Source organism: Leptonychotes weddellii, chromosome 10, assembly GCF_054177405.1.
Source record: "Leptonychotes weddellii isolate Sample4059 chromosome 10, ASM5417740v2, whole genome shotgun sequence".
Lineage (NCBI taxonomy): Eukaryota > Metazoa > Chordata > Mammalia > Carnivora > Phocidae > Leptonychotes > Leptonychotes weddellii.
The window spans coordinates 63,184,485-63,202,878 of NC_138378.1; the positions used below are offsets into that span (position 1 = coordinate 63,184,485).

The 18,394-nt window shown below is 46.7% G+C and overlaps 1 protein-coding gene across 3 annotated transcripts in view; it reads left to right on the top strand.

Moving 5' to 3' along the window:
* Window positions 1–18,394, top strand: part of SPTBN1 (spectrin beta, non-erythrocytic 1) — a 194,985-nt gene that overhangs the window by 138,626 nt on the left and 37,965 nt on the right. For all 3 annotated transcript variants that reach the window (XM_081832014.1, XM_081832015.1, XM_081832016.1), the window contains 11 exons: window positions 289–404; window positions 3,651–3,763; window positions 4,570–4,757; window positions 5,828–5,945; window positions 7,077–7,235; window positions 7,874–8,176; window positions 9,997–10,150; window positions 10,819–11,689; window positions 11,788–11,925; window positions 12,756–13,512; window positions 14,397–14,599. In XM_081832014.1, coding sequence (XP_081688140.1) covers window positions 289–404; window positions 3,651–3,763; window positions 4,570–4,757; window positions 5,828–5,945; window positions 7,077–7,235; window positions 7,874–8,176; window positions 9,997–10,150; window positions 10,819–11,689; window positions 11,788–11,925; window positions 12,756–13,512; window positions 14,397–14,599 — 3,120 coding nt within the window. The remainder of the gene's footprint in view (window positions 1–288; window positions 405–3,650; window positions 3,764–4,569; window positions 4,758–5,827; window positions 5,946–7,076; window positions 7,236–7,873; window positions 8,177–9,996; window positions 10,151–10,818; window positions 11,690–11,787; window positions 11,926–12,755; window positions 13,513–14,396; window positions 14,600–18,394) is intronic.

Here is an 18,394-nt window from a genome sequence, read left to right on the forward strand (position 1 = left end):
AGATGTTGCGCCTCGGTGGGAATTCCTGCATTCCATGTGAGGAAAATGTGAGAGAATATGTAAATTCTCCCAGACAAACAAGTTTGCCCATTATCTTCAGCTCTCTTAATAAACTTTGAAGTGTTTGTTCAAAAATCAGGTTTCCTTGTTTGATGATTAAATAATAATAGAGAGTTTTACCCTGCTAAGGGGTAGTTTCTACCATTTTTGGAGTAATGATCATGTCGCATTGGTCATATGTGTTCTTAAGCCATGGTTTTTGTCATGTTCCACTCTTGTTCTGCATAGGCCTGACCTGATAGATTTTGACAAACTAAAGAAATCCAATGCACACTACAATCTGCAGAATGCGTTCAACCTGGCAGAGCAGCACCTTGGCCTCACTAAACTGTTGGATCCAGAAGGTAAGGACTGGAGAGATGAAAGGTGGGACTTTTAGCATCTCTAATAGTGAGGGGCTAGTAGAAAATCTGCTGTCAGTTTATTTGTGCAGTGTGCTTTGGGAATTATTCCAGGAAGAGGAGCTTAATTTTGGTGTGGGAATTACTTGAGGATTTGTGCAAAGGATTATATTTGAAAAGGCCTTGAAAGACAAGTATGATTTAAACGTGTTGGAAAGGAGAGGGCTTGCTAGGCAGACGCACTTGCATGAGCAGAGGTGCAGAACCAGGAGCAAGGAAGGTGTGTTTGGGGACTAACAGTTCATTGGGAGTGGTGTTTAGAGCAATAATAGAATTACCACTGGAAAGGTGGGTAGGGGCCCTATTTTTAGAGGTTATTCATCAGTCATTGAAAGTTCTTAGCAGTGATGCTCAATGAAGGGAACCTGCTATAGACTCTCAGTGAATGCTTTTTGACTGACATTCGTCCCAAGGTGGCAAGCAGCCTTGGGATGAATGCGTACAGATGGGGTGGGGTGGGGGGCTTGTAGGAGGCTGCGCAGTGTTTGCTTTGAGCAAGAAGAGCTTAAGTGAGGAAGGTGCGTCAGGAAACGGGAACGTGTGGGTGGAAGAAGGGTTAGGACTCACAGTCTCTTCTTAGGGCTGACTGCCTAGAGGCAGAGCATCCACGCCCTGCCCGGAACTGCTCCCTCTACTCAGAGTCCGTGCAGTAGGACCCCAGAGACTGACTGCAGGTGCCATGGAGCTGACCTGTGTGGGGCATTCCCTCAGGTTGTAGCTCCCTTAGTTAACAAAATCCTAATTCCAGGCTTTTAGCAGGAGCTGTCATAGGCACTTTTTCTTACTTTGAAAAAGCATTTGAAATATAAGAGGATTTGTTTGTAGTACTGGAGCTTTTTAGATCGCAGCTCTTAGCTGTGAGCAAATACTAGAGAGAGAAAACTGTGAGTGAAAGTTTAAACTTCTTATAAATATAGAACAGGAAGTTTAACTCCCCACGGGCAGATCGAGGTCATGAGGCTGCCAAGCAGGCTTGCTATTTCCCAATGCATTAGATTCACTGATATGTTCACTATACAGGAAGCTGAGATAAAATTATCTTTGTGCTAACCCATTAAATGATTTCTTAATATAAACAGAAAACTAAAATTCCTTGGGCTGTGATTAATCTTCTTAACCCCTGTTTTAACTATGGGAAGACATTCTTTCTCAGTCATAGCTCTTTGTGCTAAATAACCTTTTTTTTTTTTTAATAACTTTCTCATTAGTTAATCTTTCTAATCACTTCCCAATATGAAAAACGGGATACATGTTCCCCAGATCACAAGACAAGGAGCTAGAAAAGGCAGTGATGTCACTTACCTTGTGGGTTTGATCTTGATTATTTGTCCTTAGCTATTGTTAGTTGTCCAGTGCCCCAGAGAGCATCAGCTGAGATACAGTTGCAGACAAGTTACAAAACCACAAGGTTTTTGCCTGCTCACATCTTCCCAATTATGTAGACATTTTGTGTTTATTAAATTGCATACAGGACCAGCATTTTTCTTCTTTTTCTTTTTCTTTTTTTGGGGGGGGGGTGGGCCTTCCTCCATTTCTCTCTCCTCGGGGCCTGCTTGGATGGGGCCGAGCAGATACAGAGTTGGCTACAAGGACTACTAGGGTGGAAACAGTAGCTGCTGTTCTGGTCCCCATTGCCATAGGCTGCCTCGGTGACATTGGGCAGGGAGCTTCCCAGCCCTGTGCCCTAGTGTTCTTGTTTTTAAGAGAGACGATCCTGCCTCACACAGGGCTGCCAGGAAGATAGAAGGCACACATGTGAATGCATTTTGAAAAATAACCTGATTATCAATTAAGAGTCATCCTCTGTATTCTCTTTTCTTTCTGTCCCAAGTTAAGCGTGTCACCCAATATTGCCATACCTCAAACTCCTGGCATCTTTATACATTTACTGGTTCCCTTAGTGAATACTTACTGACGACCCCCTTTATGCAAGACAACACACCAGGAATTTGAGAGGTGGAACAGCACAGGGCTTCCCCAGACACAAGGTTCGTACCCTTGGGGACGTAGTCTTGTAAAACAAAGAAAATATGGGTAAGCAAATTATAGTACCTGGCAGAGAGTGGACTGTTGACCCATGTAAACAGAGTCTTCAAGGGAACGGAGGAGAGAGACAGTAATTCTGGCTATAGGGATTGGAAACAGCTGTGTTGGAGCAATAACTTTTCAGGTGGACCCTTGAAGGATAGGAAGAAGGGGATGGGGTGGGCAAGGACCTTTTAGGCAAAGGGAAATTGTGAGAAAAGCGAAGGAATATTGGGAATTGTGGAGTGTGTATGGGGAATGTTGAATAGTCCAGTTTGGCTCAGATTGTGCCTGAGAAGAAATAGTAGGCTCTAGAATTAGAAGTGTCAAAACAGTGGTTGGCTCTTAATAGGGAGCCTGATACTCAGTGGTTGGAAGGAAGGGAAGGAAAGTTAAGGCAAATTCTAGAGGATTAAGGGGCTTAGACTTGATTTTTTGTAGATTGTAGGGCACTTCTGAATAATTTTGAGCTAGGAGAAAGTGTGTTTGCAGCCTTGCTTCTGGAAGATCAACCAGGGGCAGTGTGTAAAGTGCATTGGGTAGTAGCCGAACCCAGTGAGGAAGCCCTTGCTTCAGGTCTGCTTATGCAACCATGAGAGTCTGAACCATGAATGACAATAAAGATTCCATAGATAGGATCATCTGGACTCGGATTTGGTGACTAACTGAATACCAGGTAACAACAAGATAAGGATGTCCAAAGACTCAGTGACTGGAAGCAGTTCTGGTGGCATCAGCAGAAATGAGGTTACAAGAAGCACAAGCCCAGTTTGGGAGTGGACGTGGGTAGGGAGATGAGCATGCCTGGCGAGTAGCCACATCGCGAAGAATTCTCACTGAATTCTTCTGTAGTCCTCATTTTTCTCCACTAGTTTTCTTCTTGGTAGCTTGGGATCCTGGAGAGGAAGGATCATGTCTCTTAAGACTTTATGTCCCATTGCAGTAGTTAGAAGGCATTTATGAACATTCTTACCATAAAAGAGTCGGTGAGATGGTTTCATCCTCTTTAGCCTTATAATTAATGCACTGATGGCAGAACTTTCAAATACAAACATTGAAGACACTGGCCTGTTTCAGTGTTGAACAGTTGTTCTGGGTTGTTCCTGCAGCCTGGGTGGTTGCGCCACGAGCAGAGTACTGAACAAAACCTTCTCCGGGTTACAGATATCAGTGTGGACCACCCTGATGAGAAGTCCATTATCACTTATGTGGTGACCTATTACCACTACTTCTCTAAGATGAAGGCCTTGGCTGTTGAAGGAAAACGAATTGGAAAGGTGAGTTCACACCAATTTTATAAGTTGTGAGACATGATTAGCGTTCACATCTTAACGTACTGCCACTGAGCACCTTGTTCTCCCCATGCGCTGATGAGTTGAGCCGGTAGCAGTGTGTGGTGGGCACCCCAAGATGCAGGGAAGTAGGCAGAAGCCTCTTCATCCCTAAGAGTGATGGGAGGTAGGAGCAGCAGCTACAATATTTAGGGAGAGATTTGAGGGGCATCTCAGACCCAGAGACATGTCTCCCCTCAACCTTATCAGAAAACAGGGTATTGGAAATCTGATGAGTTGGCTGATGTCGTGGGTGTGAAATCCTACTTATCCAGTTGAAAAGGCCCCACTATTACGCTTTTTTATTTTTCATTTGGCTGACGTTCACCTGCCATGTATTTCAGAACACCTCAGACCAGATGATACCGTCTTCTTAATGCAAGGAGAATGGAAAATTCATGGGCACTCATGGGATGGGACCAGGCAAAACAGAGCCCTTTTTGTTTTTCTAGGAATTCTGGAGCTGTGGCAGCAGGAGTCATTCTGAATCTTAAACCCTGTGCCTGGGGGTTGGGAGGTTACAGAACCAATTACACTTGAGTTAAGCTGTCATCATTGCTCACAAGTAATAGCTGCAGTCTGAGTGCCTATTAACACATAGTTCCTCGAGTTTAAAATGCTTATGTCAGAGTAGCCTAGAACTGTTTCACAGCCAGTCATTAAGTGTGCATGTGCTCTGTAGGGTTATAAGCCTATTTCCCTTACTTGGCAGTATGATCTTACTGTTCGGTTTTTCTAACTCTTGTTTACAGGTGCTTGACAATGCTATTGAAACAGAAAAAATGATTGAAAAATATGAGTCACTTGCCTCTGACCTTCTGGAGTGGATTGAACAAACCATCATTATCCTGAACAATCGCAAATTTGCCAATTCTCTGGTTGGGGTTCAACAACAGCTTCAGGCATTCAACACTTACCGCACTGTGGAGAAACCGCCCAAGTAAGATGCAGATGGGAATGCATTACCCTTCGTGTGGGCAGAGAGATGATGGCGGCCTCAGACCCCTGTTTTCTGACTTAGGTGACCTCATCTCGTATGAGTGCCTCTCACCAGGGGTCTGTCTTACTCCTTTTTATCTGACCCTGAGTGGCTGAGCTGTGTTACAAACCACACCCTCTGTGAGCCCTTCCCAGTAGTTTGTGCCCCTGGTATCTAGATACTGATACGTGAGAATCCTAAGAGATGGTACAGGTCTCCAGTCCCTTTTCCTAGACTTTTATGCCTGATGTGTTTCAGAATTCCTTACGCTCTGGATTTTAGAGAAGTAGCTGAGTACATGTATATTGTTTATTATAAGCCTCACAGTGGGCCTGAAACAGTAACCCATTGTCAGGCCTACTAATAAGCCTGTAGCAAAGTGTGTAACTACAATGCGTTGAATACAGACAGACAATAAGTAGTTTTATATCTGTCTGTTCAGATCAGTTTTTGCTGTCCCCCAAATTGATTTTTGACTTCTTTTTGAAAATTCTAATTGTCAAATAAGGATTATGGACCTTATCCCTTCTTAGAGTTTGAAAGTCGTTCCTCCTTTTTCTGTAACCCAGCTCAGTTGTGAATTCCTTGCTGCGGTCTCTGAAAGCCATTGAAAGTTACACTAGGTAGTCGTTTGAAGTAATTCTTGCTGAATGTATTCAGCTGTGCTCTCTGAATGAAGTCCATCATCCAGGATGTGTAGTCTAAACCTTGAATGAAGTGATTAATAAAAGAGTGGTATTGTGTTCCCCCAAATACAAATCTCAGTAGCAGCAACGAACCAACCCCACCAAAATTCCACAGTTGGGTGCATTTTGCGGTCTGTAATACGCAAAAACTAATGCACTGTTTTCTCTAACATGAGTACCACATAAATCAGGCCAGAGATAAATGGCTTTTAAAATTGTATGGCTGTGTGAAAGGTTTTTTCTCCAAAAGCAAATGAATTTTTCCCCTTGAAGGAACGTGTGTGTGTGTGTGTGTGTGTGTGTATATATATATATATATTTTTTTTTTTTTCCCCCTGTACTTAGGTTTACTGAGAAGGGGAACTTGGAAGTGCTGCTTTTTACTATTCAGAGCAAGATGAGGGCCAACAATCAGAAGGTCTACATGCCCCGGGAGGGCAAGCTCATCTCTGACATTAACAAGGTAAAGCCCATCCATCTGGTCCTGTGTGGGCCTTGACCTGTAGGCTTCATGTTCTAAATCTTGATTGCTAAGAGGGCAGTCTGAAAGTGTCTGTCCCGGCCTGCTGAACTGATGAGTGACAGCAGTGGCTCGGGTTTTACAGGGGGTCAAGCAAATACTTGTGGTGGGTTGGTCTATCGGAGTTTTGGGAGGGAATGTTAGATTTTATCAAACCAGTCTTGGTTCATTCTCTTTACCCTGTTACTCTTCATCTGTCCAAGGCAGTTGACTCTAGCATCTTTAAGTTGCAGAAGGGAGAACTTGAAACCATATTTCATGTATCTGGAATCTCTAGAGGTTGGGGCTTAGGACTTTGGCTGTTTCTATCAGAGAGGCTGTCCAACAGTTTCCATTTCGGTCTGTTTTGTCTGTAATTATAGAATTTCACAGTGGGCATTATTTCCAGGTAGAAATTTGGAAAATCTAGAATGTGGTCAGTTTTATACATTTAGATTATTTTAAGTGGAATTTTCTTAATGTAAGCTATATTTCATAAAAATTAATTTGCTGTGAACATTAGGTGAGTATTTTGAACAAAATGCCCAGATGTGTGAATTAAAAACAAATAGCTCAAAAAAAAGGGGGTGGGGGTGCCTGGCTGGCTCAGTTGGTAGAGTGTGCAACTCTTGATCTTGGGGTCATGAGTTTGAGCCCCACATTGGGCATAGAGATTACTTAAATAAATAAAATGTTGCAAAGAAACAGGTGTCTCAGGATGGGGTGAATAAGAGATTCGTAATATGATTTCTTTCTGAGAAATCATTTATCTTTTTTATGTGATCAGATCTGTTGAAGGTAATTACTGTTTCCTCTCAGAGTAAGAGATTAATAATTTAGTTATATTGCTCCTTATCTACACTGTTTTGTTTTCCAAATATAACACAGGACTTTTAGATATAGCTAGAGTGTTCCCATGAGGCTAAACTGAGAGAAAACGATTTATTTTCTCAAGGCTTAGGAGTCCATGGGGGTGGAAACGGGATGTCCCTTTTACGGAGTTCTCAGGTCTTACTGAGAAGTACTAGCTGTTGACTGTAGCCAAGGAAAGTTCCTTGAACGTTGCAGGAAACTGTTCCCTTTTTGCCTCTGTAGGCCTGGGAAAGACTGGAAAAAGCGGAACACGAGCGAGAACTGGCTCTGCGGAACGAGCTCATCAGACAGGAGAAACTGGAACAGCTCGCCCGCAGATTTGACCGCAAGGCAGCTATGAGGGAGACCTGGCTGAGCGAAAACCAGCGTCTGGTGTCTCAGGTTCTGCTCTAGACCTCATTCGGGGACTTGCTCTCCCGGGGTCATCTAGAAACGTAGACCACCCCGAGGGCTGCAGGACAGCTGCTTATCGACACCCACTGTTCTAAAGTAACTCGAGTCCTCTTACTCACTTCCCATGAAGAGGATGTTTATCATTTCTGATGTACTTGGTCTTCTGTTTATCTAACTTTCCATAGATTTGGAAGCAGCTCAAGCAGAGTTTGTTTAGAGCCAGTGAGTGAGTGTGAACTCACATTTATATAATTTTTAGAGATTTCTCTTACCTTTCATCTTTGACAGTTGGACTGGTCATGAAATAAGTAAAAGTGACTTTGCCTTCTCCTTGGGTTCGCACAAACTGTCACCTGCTCCAGTCACATAAGCATAAGATGCTAGATACAAGCTTGCACCCCTCTGTAAAATGAGAAGTTGCTGATTTGCTTTGGGGAGGGCATCGTAGCTCTAACGGAGTTTCAAGTGTCCTAGGGAAGGCAGAGACCAGCAGCTGGTGGGGCTCAAGTCATTGTGGCTTTAGGACCACCAGAGATTGTGTTCGAGATTCAACTTCTGTCTCTGTTCCAGTTGGATGGCTTTTTTATTTTCTGTGTGGTTTTCCTTTTGCCCCCGTTTCTCTATAGGACAACTTTGGTTTTGACCTTCCTGCAGTTGAAGCCGCCACAAAAAAGCACGAGGCCATTGAGACAGACATTGCCGCGTACGAGGAACGCGTGCAGGCTGTGGTCGCTGTGGCCAGGGAGCTCGAGGCGGAGAACTACCATGACATCAAGCGCATCACAGCAAGGAAAGACAATGTCATCCGGCTCTGGGAGTACCTACTGGAGTTGCTGAAGGCCCGGAGGCAGCGTCTCGAGATGAACCTAGGGTTGCAAAAGATATTCCAGGAAATGCTCTACATTATGGACTGGATGGACGAAATGAAGGTAGAACTTGAGTGAAAGGAGGCCAGAGCTTATCCAGCGGGACCTCTCCTTCCTGGCACCCCCCCCCCCCCCCCCCCACTGACCACACAGCGTCCAGTGTGCCCTAACTGCCCGCTCTGTAAAGCCAAAGGGGGCCACATTCGCTGTGGGAAGATTGTTAGTTCAGGAGTTAAATGGGATGTGAGGTGTGAAAAAGTTGCATTGAAAACCTGTTCCATAGCTACAGGTCTGCTACAGTGATTTAGATTTAATTTAGATCTATTCCACCATAGGGAATCAATCAAATTATGGTTTTCTGTGTTTTTAGCTCTTGAGAGTTGAGCTAGTTTTCCATGTCATTGATCTGTGTGTGAGTGGCTCTAGTTGGGGGAGGAGCCCAGGAAGGTAATGTGGGCAGATGGGAGAGGGCTAGGCAGTGTGGGGCGGAGTGGGGGTTGGGAACCGGGCAACCCCAGTTCACGTTGTCAGTGCTGGAGCCGTGTAGTCTCCTTGAGCCTCCTTTCTCCGTTTTTAAGTTGAGATCGCACTGACCACCTCCCTCATTCGGTTACAGCAGGATGAAGTGTGGGAATAGTGTACACGTCATAGGTCAGGGTTGGCTGGAAATGGCTGCCCAAGCCACTTTGTGTTTCCCCTTCCTTAATTGACAGCCCAGAGCATAGACTTCCAAGCTTTCCTCCTGCCCAGGAAGAGACCTGCCATTGTGCCAAGTCCCTGTGCCCGTTTGTGTTCTCTGCTGCAGGCCGTCGAAGGCTCATCCATGTCAAGCAGTCCCCCAGCTGGAAGGCATTTAGCTCCGTAGCTGGAGCAGAACAGGGCAGTTTGTAGACAGTACAGCGAAGCCCCCTTTGTCTCAGCGTGCTGTGTTCCCAAGCTCGACCTTATGCAAGGGATTGCTTCCTGGGATATAAGCCCTCGTCTTTTACTTAACCTCTTGAGCCGTTCCTGGCAGAGGGGTAGGGTCACCTTGTCCCATCAGTTTGCCCTCTTATTGTCCCAGTTTTATGATGTTCTCAAGTATGGTCTGTGTTGACCTTTCAAAGTAGAAATGTTCATAAAATCTAGCAGGGAGGCGCTTCTCATCTTATAAATCATGTTGTACATTAAAGTTCAGGTTTTGGGCCAGAGACTTCCCTCAGAAGTAGGAGTGAAGTAGAAATTCCATCTGGAGAGGAAGTCAGATGAGGCCCCCAAATTGGGCTGATGGAAGGAAGAAAAGAAAGTGTTAGTGGACTCAAACTTAAACCAAAGGAATTGCTCAGGCCCTATTAAGCAGGAAGCCACCTGACCCTGTTTTTACTTGGTTAAGGATGTAGTTTGTAAGCTTTCAACTAGATTCTTCTCCCATTGACAATGTGAGTATTACCAAGGCACACCAGTAAGCTTTTAACCGAGGAAAACATCCATGGAAGGCGTCAGCAACTTCTGGCAGATTTCTTTTAACTTTGAAATAACTACAACGTTTCTCTCTTCTCTTCTGGAATATCGTTCCTGTGGCGGTTTCTTCTTCGAGCCCCAGTTCACACGTCCTACCGCTTCCCCGCTCCCTTTTTTTCTGTTCACTTCTTAGTGTATTTTTGACCTGCTTATTCCAGGGTAGATGATCTTCAGTTTCTTATGTCTCTCCTTATGCAGGCTTTCGGGTTAGTTTGGCTTTGTTCCAATATGCTTGTCGTTCTGCTCCCCTAGAAGATGCAGGGAGGATGGCTGGCTGGAGAGGGTGTGGTGTGGTTCCTGGCTCGCAGCTTGTCCAGAGAGTACAAGACATCGAAGCTGAGGTTGTCTGCACAGATGTGCCCTCTGTTTTCTCTGGTGCACAGGTGCTGTTACTGTCTCAAGACTATGGCAAACACTTGCTTGGTGTGGAAGACCTGTTACAGAAGCACGCCCTGGTCGAAGCGGACATTGGCATCCAGGCAGAGCGGGTGAGAGGTGTCAATGCTTCTGCCCAGAAGTTTGCAACAGACGGGGAAGGTAAGGATGGACTGTTGGCAGACCTTAACTTCTCTGCCACCAGAGATCCATCTCTATAGAAGTAGATAAGTTGTCTGTGGCAGTGGGGTTTTTGAAGTTACCGTGCCGTTGTAGGTTCCCAGTGAGTTTGTCATGGGTACACGAGATGCAGTAGGGTGGCCTTCTGGATACTTTAACTCTGTCAGGCTTTTCTGAAATGGACATATATTTCCATTAAATACTCAAGTACTGCTTGGTTTTGAGTGGTGATATTTGGCAGTCAGGCTTTGCCTAGACCACACTCGATGCATACCAGCACCCTGGTGTGGCTGCTCAAACATCTCCTGGCTTTCACATCTGGTCGTACATACCCTTGTTTAAAGGATCTTTGGAAGGATTTGGTTGTGTTCCTTATATTTGAGAAACAATTAATTGCAGCTGACCTTTTTTTATGGTTTATGTGCTTCTTTGGTTCATAAATGATCACTTTGCACTTGGGGCGAAAAATAACACTTAACATTGCCCTGCACCCACCCACCCACCTCCAGTCAAGGCCCTGGGAGGTTCTCCATTGCCTTATAACATGGCCCTGCACCGAGAATGGAACTGGTAATCTGGTGGTGAGAAAATGGGTGTAACTCACTACTTGCAAACTGCCGGACTCCACATCACTTCCTTGCATTAAACAGGTTACAAGCCCTGCGACCCTCAGGTGATCCGAGACCGTGTGGCCCACATGGAGTTCTGTTACCAAGAACTCTGCCAGCTGGCAGCTGAACGCAGGGCTCGTCTGGAAGAGTCCCGCCGCCTCTGGAAGTTCTTTTGGGAGATGGCAGAAGAGGAGGGCTGGATACGGGAGAAGGAGAAGATCCTGTCCTCCGACGATTACGGGAAGGACCTGACCAGCGTCATGCGCCTGCTTAGCAAGCACCGGGCATTCGAGGATGAGATGAGCGGCCGCAGCGGCCACTTTGAACAGGCCATCAAGGAAGGTGAAGACATGATCGCGGAGGAGCACTTCGGGTCAGAGAAGATCCGAGAGAGGATCCTTTACATCCGGGAGCAGTGGGCCAACCTGGAGCAGCTCTCGGCCATTCGGAAGAAGCGCCTGGAGGAGGCCTCGCTGCTGCACCAGTTCCAGGCGGATGCCGACGACATCGACGCTTGGATGCTGGACATCCTCAAGATCGTCTCCAGCAATGACGTGGGCCACGATGAGTACTCCACACAGTCTCTGGTCAAGAAACACAAGGACGTGGCAGAGGAGATCGCCAACTACAGGCCCACCATCGACACGCTGCACGAGCAGGCTGGTGCCCTCCCCCAGGAGCATGCCGAGTCTCCGGACGTGAGGGGCAGGCTGTCGGGAATTGAGGAACGGTACAAGGAGGTGGCGGAGCTGACGCGGCTGAGGAAGCAGGCGCTGCAGGACACCCTGGCCTTGTACAAGATGTTCAGTGAGGCTGACGCCTGTGAGCTCTGGATCGACGAGAAGGAGCTGTGGCTCAACAACATGCAGATCCCAGAGAAGCTGGAGGACCTGGAAGTCATCCAGCACAGGTGAGTGGGAGTGCTGCCGGGGGTGCTGGGGCCACCAGCCGCCCCTTGTTTCCGCCCATGACCAAGGAGGTGAGTACCCTGTTGAATTGCCTTTCCAGATTCGAGAGCCTTGAACCGGAAATGAATAACCAGGCTTCCCGGGTCGCCGTGGTGAACCAGATTGCACGGCAGCTCATGCACAGCGGCCACCCGAGTGAGAAGGAAATCAAAGCCCAGCAGGACAAACTCAACACGAGGTGAGTGTGCAGCCAGCGGTGTGCTGGCTCCCTGTGTGTCAGACCAGGGAGGGCGAGGTCACTGGCGGAGGCTTGTCGGGAATTGCCCACCCAGGGTCACTGATAATGTGGCCCTGATGTCACAGCATTGGCATCTGCGTTTCAGCATACCCTGGTTTTGCAAGAAGTGTCTTTTGGGGTGATGTCATTCAAGGTAGCCTGGCCCCTGCCTGGCTCCACATCAGAAGTTAAGGTGTTAGTGTGAGACCTGTCCCCAGTGTGGAGGACCATGGCATCAAGGTGGCTCCTGATTTCTGGATATGATTTTGAGATGATTTCTGGAACAGAATTTTAACGTGTTTTAGATGTAATTGGCGAGTGGAAGTCTTGATTATCAAGTTAGACCTTTGTCCTGATGTTATCTTTCTGTTGGATAAACACATTTGAGTAGGTTATGGTGGCCTCGGTTCTGAAGGTGACTGTCAGGCGTTTGGGGTTTGGAAAATGTTCATTAGGTGCAGTTCAGAGATAAGTAAAATGCGCGTGGCAGAAATGCAGTTACGGAAAAGTAACTGACTCTGGGGGACAGATGTGCTGTCCACACTGGAGCTCCTTGAACAAGTGCCTCTTCATGTCTGGCTTTTTCCAGATTATATCGTGTCTCTGAGCTGTTGAGATGATAATTTGGTGTACATATACTGAGTGAGATGATTGTTCAAAAAGCATTTATTCTCATAGCAGAGATGGAGAGAAAACATGACCACTTTGACCTTGACTGTAACTGTCACCGTGTAGCCGTGAGCTGGCAGCCAGTCTCTGACACGGCTCTCTCCATGCCCTTGTGCTTACAGGTGGAGTCAGTTCCGGGAGCTGGTGGACAGGAAGAAGGACGCTCTTCTCTCTGCCCTGAGCATACAGAACTACCACCTTGAGTGCAATGAAACCAAATCCTGGATTCGAGAGAAGACCAAGGTCATCGAGTCCACCCAGGACCTGGGCAACGACCTGGCCGGGGTCATGGCCCTGCAGCGCAAGCTGACCGGCATGGAGCGGGACCTGGTGGCCATTGAGGCGAAGCTAAGCGACCTGCAGAAAGAGGCCGAGAAGCTCGAGTCCGAGCACCCCGACCAGGCTCAGGCCATCCTGTCTCGGCTGGCCGAGATCAGCGACGTGTGGGAGGAGATGAAGACCACCCTGAAAAACCGCGAGGCCTCCCTGGGAGAGGCCAGCAAGCTGCAGCAGTTCCTGCGGGACCTGGACGACTTCCAGTCCTGGCTCTCCCGGACTCAGACGGCCATCGCCTCTGAGGACATGCCCAACACCCTAACCGAGGCGGAGAAGCTCCTCACACAGCACGAGAACATCAAAAACGAGATTGACAACTACGAGGAGGACTACCAGAAGATGAGGGACATGGGCGAGATGGTCACCCAGGGACAGACTGACGCCCAGTACATGTTTCTGCGGCAGCGTCTGCAGGCCCTGGACACTGGGTGGAATGAGCTCCACAAAATGTGGGAGAACAGGCAGAATCTCCTCTCCCAGTCACATGCCTACCAGCAGTTTCTTAGGGACACGAAGCAGGCCGAGGCCTTCCTTAACAACCAGGTACTGCTCCTCACCTGCCTTTGCTTCCTTCCTGGTACAGCAGGTCCTGCTTGCTCTTTGAAACTTTCTAGCCAGGCTGCTGGTTCAGAGCAGTCCTGTGTGGAAACAGAAGGATAATTGAGAGGCTTTTTACCCTCCAACTTCCAAGGCATTGAAACCTATCCAAAGTAGGGATGGGAGCTGAAGCTTCCTGCGGGAGTGTCTTGCCCTGCAGAGTACCATTCTGTTTCAGCCACTCTCGAGGATCTCTTACGTTCATAGCATGTCCTCATAGTATCGCATTAGATTGGCAATATTCTGTAAGGCAGTAATCCAATTTGATGATTCGAAAAGTACAGTGAGGGGGGTTTTTTGTTTGATTGTTTTTTTTATTTTCTTGGGTTTTTCTTTTTTCTCCTTTTTTTTTGGTGGAGGAACTAAGTGGTTCTGTCTTCCTTGCTCTAGAAGATTCAGGGACTTCACCCAATGACATAAGGCAGAAACTAGAGAAAGGAAACAGCTGAAGATGGTGGCCAACATCAGGGTTGTTAATCTCTTTCGAAGAGAGAGTTTGAAGAGTATGTTGCCACTGGGCAGTGGGCACATGAGAGGACCCTGGTGGCTGATGCATAAAGCACTGCTTGGTTTCCTCACTTTGGGAGAAAATTTAGCCATTTAACCAAGGAAATTTTGTTCCTTATGGGATCCCGCTAGGTTTTTTTCCCTCCCAACCTTTTGTTTTCTCGGATTCAGTAGATTGTTTAAGTATAATGGAGCAGGTATTATGAAGTATGTGTTGCATGGAAACTTAGGACATAGGAAAGAGTGCTTTCATTATTTTGGAAACGAGTTGTATTTCATGATGTTTCATCCTGCTGTGGTTTTGGTTGTCTCTCTTTGAAAAGGAGTACGTTTTGGCCCACACTGAAATGCCCACCACCTTGGAAGGAGCTGAAGCAGCTATTAAAAAACAAGAGGACTTCATGACCACCATGGATGCCAATGAGGAGAAGATCAACGCTGTTGTGGAGACGGGCCGGAGGCTGGTGAGCGATGGGAACATCAATTCAGATCGCATCCAGGAGAAGGTGGACTCCATCGATGACAGGTATGGCGCTCAGGCTCCTGAGGGAGTCTGGTACCCTGGGACTCCCAAGCCTCTGAGGCATTAGCCACAAGTCCTTGGGACTGTGGGTATAAATTACCCAGTGAGCAGGGTCTGGATAGCTGGCAAAATTTAATTTATCTACCACAGAAAATCAGTGAGCAGCACCTGGCTGCCTGGAAAGGTGGTTCTCATGGTCAGGCATGTATAGGTGTCCACAAAAGAACAGAAACCCTGAGAAGCCAAACTTCTATTTAATCAAAGATTTATAAGAGCCGTGATGCCAATTAGCAATAGGGTATAAGCCGTGCCCTTTGAGAGTTGAAGTGTGTAGCCTTGTCTCGTGACAAGGCCTCAAGAGCCTCACTTCCCCAGCTAAGCCCACGTTCACCTTCATTCACGCCAGACTCCTCTGAAGACTCTCAGGAGGGAGTAAGGAGAGACGGCGAGGTTTGCTTGTCCTGAGGACCTGGCAGAGCCACAAAGGAACATTATCAGGTCCATCTCAGAAAATTGGCTGGGATAATGCTATAATAGGATTTTTTCCTGTTGAGAGAAAGGCCCCTTTCCTCTTCTGCCAAGGCATCGCTAAGATTTGGTGTTTTTATTTTTGTTTACTCATTTATTTGCAGTTATGATTTTCCTCCCTGCCTGAAGGCCAGTGTACTCTGTTTGTAAGCGTCATTCTCACCCTGCCTTGCCTGTTACTAAAGTGGGAGCTCAGGACAGACCAAGGTTTGGATGCACCAGGATAGGCTGGTTCTGGTCTGGCCAGTTGCATCCTGGTTTAGCCTGTCTAGGTCAGTCTCCAGCCTCTGTTCCTCCCGATCTTCTATGGTCCCAGTTTGGGCTGGATTTAAGGGCTCGTTTTTAAACTGATATCATTGACAAACAGGCTTCTTTTCTGGCTTTCAAGTGCAGTGAAAAGGAAGAACTTTTTGCTGAGAATGTTTCCTTACTTACCGTATCTGGGACCCTCGGCCTTATGAAGTTTTTATGATACGGAGTGAAAGGGGGAATTACTCTCCCTCCCCATGAAGACTGAGCTTTTGGCTTTAGCACTTCCAAGTCTATCTTTTTCAACCGTACCTTTGAAGGGTGCTACCATGGAATAGGGTGTAACATATTCTCATTTTGTATCTGTTGCTCTTCAAACAACTACAAAAAAGAAAAATAAATCCACCAAACCCTTGAGTGAGTGTAAAAAACAAAGATTAGGCAAGGTATTGTTAACTTAGAGAAAAAGAATTTCCTTTTTTCCTAATGTTAAATCTCGAGTTATTTTGTCAGTACAGCACGTCAGGCTCGTCTCTGTTAGATGCATATGTCTGGTTTCCTGAGGGCGGACTTGGCCGTTAGGGACGCGTGCTTCCAGGCAGGCGTGCAGCTGCCTTACACTTTCCTGTGTGTGTTTATACGTCCCCTGGTGCTGCAGCTGTGAGGGGTTTTTGGAAGCAGGTGATATTGTCAAGACTGGAGACTCGTGGGTAGGAGAGAACGTTTCAGCAGCCCTCGGTTGTGGTTTAACCTTCCTTTTGCCCTTGACTTGGAGCCTGGGCTCCTGGGCTTCCAGAGCCTCCTTAGGATTTCTGTCTTGAAGAAGAAATGGAACATACTATCCATAAACAAAAGAAAGATGGAAGGGGGAGGGGGCTTTCCATTGATCGGCCCTCAGGATGACTACGTTTTCCTCAGCTCTTGTTCACTGAATTCTGGTTTCACTTTCATATCTCCAGAGGGGATCAGAAACTGATCCCAGAAGATACTTGTCTGTTATCAAAATACACAGCTGTGGGCCCACAAGCTAAGTAAATATCTGAATCTTCAGATCTAATCCCCTGTCCAGAAACGTTCTGATGCTCTGGTAAAGCTATTTTCATAAAACGCAAAATCATTATAATGCGCTTACATTCTGGAAATCTTGTCAATTACCACTGAGTTTGTTGAAATGAAAAAATACCAGAACAAAGACACTGGCTCTTAACAGATGTGGGTGGGGTGTGAGTGACCTTTAAAGTGCTCATGCCTGGGTGGAAAGGAGCCTGCTGTCCAAGCCGGCCCCAGGGAGTGCGAATGGGTGAGCTTCCTGGCTCAAAGGAAGTTCCAGCCACAGTGCAGTCCTGGGAGAGCAAGGAAACAGGACCCAGCTTCGTAAAGCCAGACCCTGTCTCACACGGGAAAAAGTTTTTGTAGTATCCATCTGTTTTACTCAGGCACCTGTGGTTCTTTACTTTTTACAAGAACCAGAGGTAGACCTAGCATCTGCCTCAGAGGATGAAGAAGATTCTGAGTCGAACTGTAGGGGTAGAAGGTGAGAAATGGAAATAAAGCAACAGATTTAATCTTTCCCCAAACAAAGAGCACCCTTAGGACTGTAGGAAACTACGGCCAAGTTTTAGAAGCTCCTTTCCTATCATTAAATCCAGGATCCAGCTTGAAAGGCCTTCCCCGAATGCCATTGGTTGCTGCTGGTGAACGGTGAAGCCCCACTCACTTCTCTCGAGGGTTTTCCGAGTCCGCACAAGTGTCGTGCTGCCCCTGTAGCTGTTTTTCACTCCTCAGAGCATACCCCTCAGATGCCATCATCGTGCCCTCTTGGAGATCTGTGTCATTTGGACACGGGGCCCCAGGTCACCACTTGGCCTTTCCCTTCTCCCTGGTCCCACTAGAAGAGAGAGACTGCCCGGCCAGAAATCTGTTGGGCACGTGTGAGACTTAAGTATGTAAGCTACCTTCAGGATTCTGTTTGGTTGTGTTTCTGCATGGTGAGACTTCTCAGGCAGTGTTTGAATTATTTTTATCTCCACCATTGCCATGAGCTTCACGGGTGCGTATCCTGTTGTAGCTGCCAGTTTCTGATTCCTCCTCGCCTTCTGAGCACTTGGGTGTGGCACCGTGAAGGGACCTGGGTCTCTTACTCAAGACCTTTGACTAAAGGCAGGACCTCCTGCATTTTGTACCTGAATCCAAATTACCTTCCTCCTGAAGATTGGCTTTATATTCTTACAGCCCCCTGCAAATAGTGACTGGAATTTGAGGTTTGGGAACTTGAGCTTTTTTTGGACATTCCTTCCCCACCCACATTTTTAGACAGTAATTCCTTTAGCCCAAATTCACTAACAGTCTAAATTTTTTTTCAAATTTTTGGTATCTGAGAAAGGGTATCAATGCAGTAAAGAGGCTTTGGCCTTTATTTTTTGTTGTTATAAAAGAAATATAATGTGAAAAATGTGGGGAGAGAAGGTACAGCCTTTAATCTTATCCCTGGCACTTTCCGATCTGTGCCATGGGGTTTTATACCATTGAACATGCATACACTCTTTCCATTTAGCATTATTTAAGAAGTATTTCTCTATTTTTGCATTTTACCTAAGTGATATAAGAATACTAAGGTCCCTTTTCCTGAAGCTATGAAACCCCTTTCAACTAAAAAAAATGAGAAAGTCGTTGTGCGTATCTAGCATATACCTGGCGGTGTTATTTCCACTCGTATTATTCCAGTTGCTCTGTAGGCACTGGCACCCTGTAGGACCAGAGAGCGTTTCCCTTCGGTTCCCCAGGCAGATGACGGCTGCTGTGTTCCCACGGTCCGTTTTGCTAGCATTCACTGCGGGCCCGTGTCACCCACAGCGTCGCTCTAAGCTTGCTCTTGCTCCCGAGGAAGGTTCTTAAAGGTCAGTCAGCAGCTAGAGCTACCTGAGCTGCTCGTGGCATCGGAGAGAATCGGAGGTTGTGTTCTTCCTCATCCCTCCGTGGGGGCCCAACGAGAGAGACCTTGCCCGAGCACATGCAGCAAGA